At 49.0% G+C, this 9,406-nt stretch overlaps 1 protein-coding gene across 10 annotated transcripts in view; it reads right to left on the bottom strand.

Moving 5' to 3' along the window:
* Positions 1-9,406, bottom strand: part of tns1b (tensin 1b) — a 179,671-nt gene that overhangs the window by 118,946 nt on the left and 51,319 nt on the right. The window contains exon 1 of one of the 10 annotated variants that reach the window (XM_042065503.1): positions 7,849-8,283. The exons of the other annotated variants lie outside the window; for them this stretch is intronic. Coding sequence (XP_041921437.1) covers positions 7,849-7,929 — 81 coding nt within the window. The 5' untranslated portion in view covers positions 7,930-8,283. Of the gene's footprint in view, positions 1-7,848; positions 8,284-9,406 lie in introns of those variants that run through there. 10 annotated transcript variants of the gene reach the window in all.

Genomic DNA, 9,406 nt, shown 5'->3' with positions numbered 1-9,406 from the left:
CTCAGGGCATTGTGTGGGGATGTCAGCCGACGCTCTTTAAAACAAGGTCCCTTTGTCCCGCACGGGAAGCGTTGGCTTAAACTTTAATTGGAGGTCTTGACAGTGGTGGCCATGGCTGCTGAAAGGAGTCAATCCCTCCAGTCTACACATTAACATATAACCTACATGCTAACATGCTGTACAGTATTAATACATCAACTGGGACTGTGGAAACAGAAGAAGCTGCTGGAAGATAAATAAATATTTGTCTTAAAGGTTGTATCAGCGATTTCAGGCCCAAAAAAGGCCCAAACATAAATGATCACATTCATCTAATCTTTCCTAATGATCCGCTAGCTGTCTGGCCCATAAGCAGGCCGTCAAAAAAACGCGTCTCTGTAGGCACCCTAGGCTCCGAGATCTGTATACAAAAACAATTGCTACCAACAAGGGTTGGCAACCCACTCAAAAGCAAAATAAAGTGTTTCAACCAATAACCGACGAGATGCGCCTTTAGGAGAGTTTTAATTGCACAGGAGGGATGGGGAGGGAGTAGCGAACTAGCTCTCTGTTTTGTTTGAACATCAACAGAAGTGACATATCCCCGCTATCGCTGATACAACCTTTAAAAGACATTATTACACAGCTCTTCACAAGACAAGTAGAACGCTCCATTGGCTTGAATGGGATTTCCCAAAGTTCTATGGTAAAATATATTCATGTAATTACCGCTGCAAACATATAATTACCGCTGTCAATGGCAACAGGTTTTGTGCTTCTGATACGTCTTTCATATCACTACGCAAGGACTGGAACTTCATTCAAAAGTGAAAGCAGACGGTTGATCAGCTGTGTTCTAAAGAATGTTTGATTCAAATTCAGCATGTGTTGATGCAAACTATTTGTTTCTCAGCAAATGCCACGATGAACGGTAACAAATAGGCTAGGCTATGAAGGCTAAAGTCATATTGTGGGGATTTTATTTATTGCGTTTTGGCAAGTAGCCGTGTAATAAGCGGGATAATTTATAGAACGCCGGTCATTACTGGGAAAATAAGTCCCTTCAGGGCGGAACAAGACCCCTCCGCTGCGCGTCAGGGTCCGGTTCGCCCTGTCGGGACTTATTTTCCCAGTAATGACCGGCGTTCTATACATTATCCCTTACATAAAGCTGTGTCATATTCTTGGATGAACGAGGCTGTTGCTGATATGAGGGAGGTCCAGGGTCCAGGTCCAGGCTCCAGGTCCCCAGTAAAATGAAAAGAGAGAGAGGGAGCGAGGCTGTTTCCCATGCAGACTGGAGCACAGACTGATGCGGGGTGCATTAGCAGGGTGGGATGGAACAGATTGGGTCGGCACTGGGGGGAGAATGAGCGAGGTGGCCCGTCATCACCTCCCTACCCCTCCACTTCACCAGGTGGAGCAGGAATGTGACCCCCTCCGTCCACCGCAGTCACGTGGGACCATCACCTGCTTTTCATTTACGGAGGAAAATGCACCTCAGGCATTCAGGCAATTCCTCCCTCCATTTTTCTTCTCTCTCTCTCTCTCTCTCTCTCTCTCTCTCTCTCTCTCTCTCTCTCTCTCTTTCTGCCCCCCACCCTCCCACCTTCTCTGATCCCACATCTATTCAACATGCATGTGAGCTCACGGTAAACTATTCACGGGAGGAAATTACTCAAGTCATCTAAAAGTCAAGCAGGGAGCCAAAAATCCCCTTCTTTGCACATGCCATCAGCAGCCATGAAGGCAGATAGAGTCATCACAGAGCCAGAGATGCCCGGAGCCAAATATACATTAAAGCTGTCCAGAGCATATGCCCGATGACTCTTTGATATGAAAGCCTCATATAGTGTGTCTTTGAAGTTCTGGATTGCTGCCTGAAATTCCCACTGTGGGCAATCAAATAAAGCACTCCCTCCTGCAGGGAAGAGGCTTTCTCTTCCTCTACAACCCAAACCTTTAGGATTTTGTTACGTTCTAAGAAAACAATATGTTATGCCCTGCCCAGCATTTTCAGCTCACTGTTAAAGGTGCCAATAGATCTTCAATAGATTCAATTTGTGTGCAGTTGAATGTAATGAAGCGTACAGCAGTAGTAGATCGGAATGTTATTGTAGATGAAGATAAAGATGATGGTGCTGATGATTGCTACTTTTTGGACTAAGCAGATGTTGAACTTTTCACATGCATGACAAATTCTTCCCAGAAAAACAAAGCAAGGTCATATACTGCGAAAATTCCACAGCTCAGAGCTCAGACCAGAATTTCACAGGGTGAAAAAATGCAGATTAAATCAAAAGTAGGCGTCCAGTTTCATTACAGCGCAATAATGGTATTTCATGGCACATGCAGTGTTTAGAAAACCATGTCCAATGCCTTAATCACAACCATGTACAGCAGTTCATAAAAGTTCAAATGTACTTAATATTGCTAAACATCTCAAATCCCACTTGGCTTGAGCGCATGTTGTTTCAGATTCAATTCAATCAGATCTCCTGAGTAAGGAGTACTCAGTGTCTCAGCTCCCTCTCACTGAACTCAGTGGGCAGAAGAAATCAGATTGTGCAGTACTGTTGAGGAAAAGAAAGAGCAACAATGAGAGCTTTTAAGCTGTCTTCAGCGTGAGGATCCCATGGACAAAGACTATGACAATCCCTACTGCCAATGATTTACACATTCCTGAAAACAAAAACTCAAGCGAAAGTAGAAACACTGTTTGTCAGAGCCGCAGTTCTGAATTGGCCTTGTTGTTGTAATCTGATGCACGCCCAAAGCCACAGCGAAGAGACGCTCTCCAAACGCGAGCCAGACCTCCCTGCACGACGCAGGTCCGCACCGTAAATCAGTCAGCACAGCTCGCCGGCGTCTAGCACTACATTAAGAACTCCGCTCAGAGGTCCCACGGGGCCCATACACCTCAAAACACCCACATCAACACACACACAAACACACACACACATACGGCCCTCTGGGGCACAGCTGGAAGTCTGCACTGTTATTGTAAAATAAATAAAGACATTAAAAATGTCTTGTCGGGCATGTTGTTGTTGGAGTCACTGGGTGCATCAGACAGAGACTGGGTCCACTGTCAGAATATTAATGAACGACTACGCAGCAGCCCAACGTGCAGATCCATCTCAAAATCAGCACGTCCGCCAATGAGCGCTTTGATGGCCTGCGCTGATGCAAGAACACGGGACGCCAGCACCTGATTCTAATTTTGACCAAAGTGGCGGGGCTGGGAGTAACTACGGCTGGATGTGCAGAGCCGAGCGCTTGGCCCCCGACTCTTCAAGCTGCCCCTCCCCCACCCTCTCCCGCCTGAATCAATGGGAGCTCTCCTTGAGTGTTGCCAGAAGGAGAGAGTGAGGATAATTAAAGCATTGATTGGTGTGACGGCGGGAGCCAGCGAATGCTCTCGCAGAGAGGATTCGTAGGTGGGCGCTCTGCCCAGACACTGTTATCACAGGGCAGGATCACAAGCTGTCAGTGCACAAACAAAACACTCTAATTAACCATGCCGACATGAAGGTGTAATCGGTGAGCTGGGGGTGTGGCTGACAGAGTTTTTTTTATTTTCTCCCATTCCGTTTTGCTTAAAATATGTCTTTGTTTGGCGAGGTGAGAGAATCTATTCTGTGTATGTGAGTGCAAATACTTAAGTGTAGTCTCTCCAAATAAGGCCAAAGTTATATTGTTTTGCAAGACGATGGGTCTGAAGGACCAGGCCAAAATAAATCAACCCTGGATTGGTGAGCTAACTTAATAAGGCTTGCACAAATGCACGTGCACACTCAGGAGAAAATCACAAATGGGTCCACCCGCACGACTTTCATACCATAAACAGCATGACAGATCAATGAGGTCCGAACAAAGAAAGCAAACACGGGAGAGCTGGTTGGGGGTGTGGGTGAGGGTGTGTGTGGAGGGGGGGTCCTTCCTGAGACTCCAACCACGGCAGCATAGGAGGTTCCTGAGTGGGGCCAGGGGGGCCTCCGAGCCTCCGACTCCTAATGGCAAACAGACCTCCACACCTCCTCTCCTCTCTGATCCTCTCCACTCCTTGGGTAGTGAGCAGGAGCAGCACCTGGGCACGGGGCCAGGCACCCTCATCCTGTGCTCAGTCACCTCCAGAGAGCGCACAGGCCCCGGGCTTAATCTACTCCTGCAAACCTGTGGCTAACCACAGCCTGCTATCCACCCACTCTCACAGCCAGGATTCAAACAATATCTGCAATGTGAATGAGAGGGTCAAAAGGTTGATCCCATAGCAAGCACACAACGCATGAAGACAAAAGGTGATTTGGACCAAGAACAGAACACCAACTGATGATGAATAGACTGGTATTATGTCATAATAGACTCATGTACTGCAATTCATTTAACTAAATACAAGAAAATTCTTGTAGGATGCCCTCAAGTCATTGTTTTATGTATAAGGTGACGCATAGATTAAGTTCCACAATTACCAACAGCTCATCTGGTCTGAGAGATAAGTTCATTAAGACTTTGTTTATTAGGGATTGTTTACTCTGTGCATCGCCGGCGTTTCTAATAGCGACTGGCACTCTAGAACAACACCAGAACAATGCTCCCAGTGAAAGCACGCAGACAGACTGCATAACCAGACAGACGGGAACAATCAGAAGACGTTAGATACAGCAAGCGAGGAGCATGTGATCAACATCGAAACCTGCCCCCCTCCTCTATGCACTCCCGCTCTGCACAAGCTCTGCCAAGACCTAAATGAAGTCCCGATGAGTGACAGGAACTGCCTCAGAGACCCAGGGGTCTGTACATCTCCGAACACTCTCCTCAGCCAACACACACACACACACACACACACACACACACACACACAAGGCTCCACCGCAGTTTGGAACAGCCAGCAACCGCCTGCCGTATATCTGTCCTACATGGGACGCTGTGCAGCGTTACTGTAGGTCTCCCTGCAGGGTTGTCCCAAACCCCAGGAAGACCTCACCCAGAGGCAGAGGAGACGAGAGAATGTGTGGGAACGCCAGCCAAACCCAAACCATACTTCATAAGAATATATAGAAGTGCTTGAAAAAGGCCCTTGTGAAAGACTGATGATGCCAAAGATTTACAACAGCCCTCCCTGGACACTAAATATACTGTGATGCTCTAAAGGAGAGGGGGAGAGGGGGAGCGCAGAGGGGGTTGTAGAGGGGAGAGGATTAGAGGGAAACAAGGGGTATCACACAAGAGCAGGACAAAGAAAGAGAAAGAGAGAGAAAGAGAATTCAAAAAAGAGTGGAAGAAGAAAGGTCCGAAACACGCTCGGACAGGAGACATTCCAGACGGGAGCTCCAGAGAGTGGTGGGGGAGAACCGGGCCGATCTGCCCAGTGAAGTGTGCAGAGGGCCGGGCCTGGTCCAGCGGACAAAATGGGGGGGCCGGGGCAACACTGCCCCCATAAATCACCTCAACAGGGTTAAACGCCCTTTTATGTAGTGAGAGTGGGGTGGCAATTCTCCCACTGGACTGTCAATCAGGAGTTTCGCTTCTCCACCCTTGTACGGCAGTTTGCTTCCACCAGGCCACACAACACAACACACTGTCACTGAGATAAGGAATGCCTTCTGCCTGAGCAAGACTGGAGCTCCTTTCAAGATCTGCTCTGACGACGGCCAGTCACATGGCAAATCCATTACCAACAGCAAACATTCGCCTAGATGTAAATCCAGATGTTGCAATTACGAGCCTTTTGCCAATTTTCTGATGTCCCACATCTGCTGCTCACCCCACCCCCATCTGCGATCAGAAGGTAACTCAAACATGGAGGAACGGGCTCAGGGTTCCAGTTTATGGGGCGAAATTCCAGACGCCTGATTATCGTCTGACATTTGTTCCCTTTGCAGAACGTCATGACAAGCCATCAATATAAAGCACATGTAAGCTCAAGTACGCATAATTATTCAATGTTTAAAGAGCACTCATTTACTCAAGCTATACACATGCACAGTTAATGGCTGCACTAATGCACTAATGAGACTGACTTATAGCAACATCAGGTCCAGAAAGGCCAAATAACACAGGTACAGAAAGATGTTATGTAATGCTGCACTGTAGTAGTCAGCTCATCTGAGTCTACCCCTTGAGAAGCCACTTGAGCCCCAGTGCCCAGGCTTCAGTCATTGCACAACCCCCATTGACCCCAGCCGCTGAAAGAACACAGAGTTTCGTTTGGCCGGACGGGTCCCATCCGTCAGCACGTCGCAATCGGAGACCCCTGGGATGAGTCCGGCGCAGACCCAACACGTGGCCCCGGGCCCCAGAGCGCCTGAGCGCCTGGGCCCAGCCAAAACAAACGTCCTGCGCTGCTGCCTGGAATCTCCTGTTTGTGCTGGATTGATTTACTGAGGGGTTAATGGACATTGATCATTCCATTAAAATGGCCTGACTTCTTTGTCAATGCAGACGTTTAGTCGACAGGTCAATATTTACTTTAGCCGAGTGGCAAAGGGAACGTCTGTAAGCAACACCTTCTCCCAGACACATAGGTGAAGGCAAAAGTCTGGAGCACAAAGTACTTTTGCCAAAAGTAGTGGACAGGGGACTCCTCCGGGATCTGGTTCATCATAAATAATGACCTAAGACCTTCCTTTTCCAAGGAATGAAGGACATGCTTCCAAAAGTGTACAGTGCAATCAGTCTCAAACTTGAACTCACTCTGTGTCTGTTGAGCACGTTTTCTGTCCTTGTCTTTGGTGCTGGAAAACGGCCTTCAACCCCATTTTAGTTTCATATTCTAGCACATCAATAATTCAGGCTGTTTTTGAGGAAGTGCAGTCTTAGGTTCATGTGTTGGTATTGGATGCTGCTCTTTGCCTCCACTCTCTTATGTGACTTCCTGTTAACTCAGCTCTCTGACTTTCAGCTCAGTGCACTCCAAAAAGGTGAACAGGTTATTTCCACGCTGTATGCCTCTCCTCCCCACCCGTAGTCAATCAAATGCATTACAGAGCCCAGATTAGATCTTCATGTGAGAAGGGATTTCCTTACTCCTCTCTGTGAGCCAAATCAATCACATCGGCCTGATTGAGGATATGCCTTCCTATCTAATCACATTTGCAGCTGTACACACAGGAGCTCTTCATCTCTGGCTCGTCACAGAGGGCAACCACGTCTCCCAGTTAAGAGAGGCAGGGGATTTGGCCACCTGTTAGCCAGGCCCATGGCTGACACAAAAGCCCAGCAAAGCCTACTGAAGAGACGCTGGACACATTCAGCCTTTCAGTCCAGTCAATCAGTGTCGGGAGGGCCTGGGCAACTGAACTGAAGGAGATTTGGGATTCTCTTCCACTCATTCTAGCCAAGCAGAATGCTAATTAACAGAGCCCAGGGATCAAGGGAGAGCACCCACGCCTGTGAGCTCAGAGCAGAGGAGAGGACCAGAGTGCAGAGGCAGGTCTCCAGAGCTCCCCCTGCCATTCAGACACGGGGGGGAGACACACAGAGAGCAGTACTTAGAGAGACGGCCAAACACACAGATTCAATTATGCAGCAGAGAGAAGAACAGAGAGAGTTCTGTGTCATAACTGCATGCCAGGTTGGACACATCGAGAGAAGAAAGAGATGCTAAGTTTCCTAAACTGTCAACAACACAGAAGGCGATCTTGCTTTTATCTCAGAGAAAAGGAGCATTAAATCTGATCTGAGTAAACACCTATTAACACCGTATAGGGCACTTCAACTCCTGAAGTTGCGGCAATAATAATCTACTTTGGCAAGTTAAACAGAGCACTCTTTCCTGTGAGGGTTAGATCCTGCACCCTTCTCCATCTCCAACCCCCCCACCCGCGTGTCCCCCCCCCCTACCCCCCTACTCCACCCCACGCTCACCCAGACCATGCAGGAGAGGCAGACCCAGGTGCGCGCCCGGCCGGCCAGCGCGGCGGGAAGGCTGAGGGAGACGGACGGCATCCTGGAGGTGGGACTGATCAGGCACGCTGCTCCGGCTCCTGGGCTCCTGGCGCGGGATTCCCAGATATTCCACACGGAGCTCTGCGCTGGCTCTGCAAGTCCATGACACGTCGAGGACAGGCGAAGATGAACTGCTGCTGCTGCTGCTGCTGCTGTCTTCCCTCTCTCTCTCTCTTTTCTCTCTCCTTCTCTGTCTCAGTCTGACTGTCTCAGTGTGTTCCTCCTGTCTTCCTCCGCATGCACTCCCTCCGTCTGCAACTCGGCGCTCTCGTCTCTCTCTCTCCCTCACACACACGCACACACACACACACTAATGCTGTCAGAGGGCCTCTCTCTGCACTGGCTTGCTCTCTCTTTCCCTCCTCTGAGAAACTCACAAAGCTTTTGGGGTCAGGCAACTCAACTCCACAGGAGCGAGGGGGAGGTGTCTAGAAGGGGCCTTCATTTATCCCCATCTCTGCCCCCTGCCCATGCTCTCCCTCTTAGCTCCTCCTCCTCCCCGTCTTTCTCTCTCTCTCCCCCTCCCTCTCTCTCTTACTTCATTCTTATTTTCATTCACTCTCTTGCTTTCCTCCCTCTCCCTCTATCTCTCTCTCTCTCTCTCTCTCTCTCTCTCTCTCTCTCTCCTCCCCCATTCCTCTCTAGCTTTTCTAAGCATGCTCGCTCATGTCTGTGCTAATGTCACTTTAATTTTTCATTAACTCTCTCCTCCTCCTTCTCCTCCTCCTCTTTCTCCTCCAGCCTGCCGCCCCTCCAGCCTCTTGTTCCAGAGCTGCCTGCTGAGATCCACCTTCCCTGGGAACAGCCGCTCAAACATCTGCAGATCCAGTTATGGAAATAATGGCTGACTGCATTCATCTTCGATACAGTGCTTCATTTGTATGTGTGTAGTGTACATATGTGCATGTACAGTACATGAGAGTGTGTCTGTGTGAGTCCAGTTTTTTTTCACTGATAAACTTCCATCCAACAGTAATGAGTTGCATTGTCCACTCACAGGCCGCGGCCCCTGACCCTGAGACAGAGGACTGTAAACAAAACGCAACAATGCCGTTTCATTAACTTCCCCCAATCAATCAAGCCGCTAAATTGGTTGCAGGAGAGGTGGTCTGTCTGGGGGTCTCCCTCTCCGCGTCTCTCACACCCTCCCTGGGTAATGTCACTAATCCGTGGTATTTCCTTCCCAGGAGATGAAACAGCTCAGGGGCCAGCCCTGCCTTCTGACAGACCTCTCATTAATCTCCCCCCCCCCCCACCCCTACATACACACACACACACACACACACACACACACAGAAATGCCCCTCAAAAGCAGACCTCCATTAACCCAACCAAAACATTTATGAGGCAAAGTGAGCAGCATTTGCAGGGCATTAATCTGCAGAATGATAAGATGTATGGTAGTGATGCATGACTTGCAGCAGGAAATGGACTGTGCCTTGGTGTTCCTGAGCTGCGGTGGTGGACAGGGCTACAG

The sequence above is a fragment of the Alosa sapidissima genome, chromosome 2, assembly GCF_018492685.1.
Source record: "Alosa sapidissima isolate fAloSap1 chromosome 2, fAloSap1.pri, whole genome shotgun sequence".
Taxonomy (NCBI): domain Eukaryota; kingdom Metazoa; phylum Chordata; class Actinopteri; order Clupeiformes; family Clupeidae; genus Alosa; species Alosa sapidissima.
Note: the sequence above shows the minus strand (reverse complement) of the source record. Positions and strands in the feature narration are given on the sequence as shown.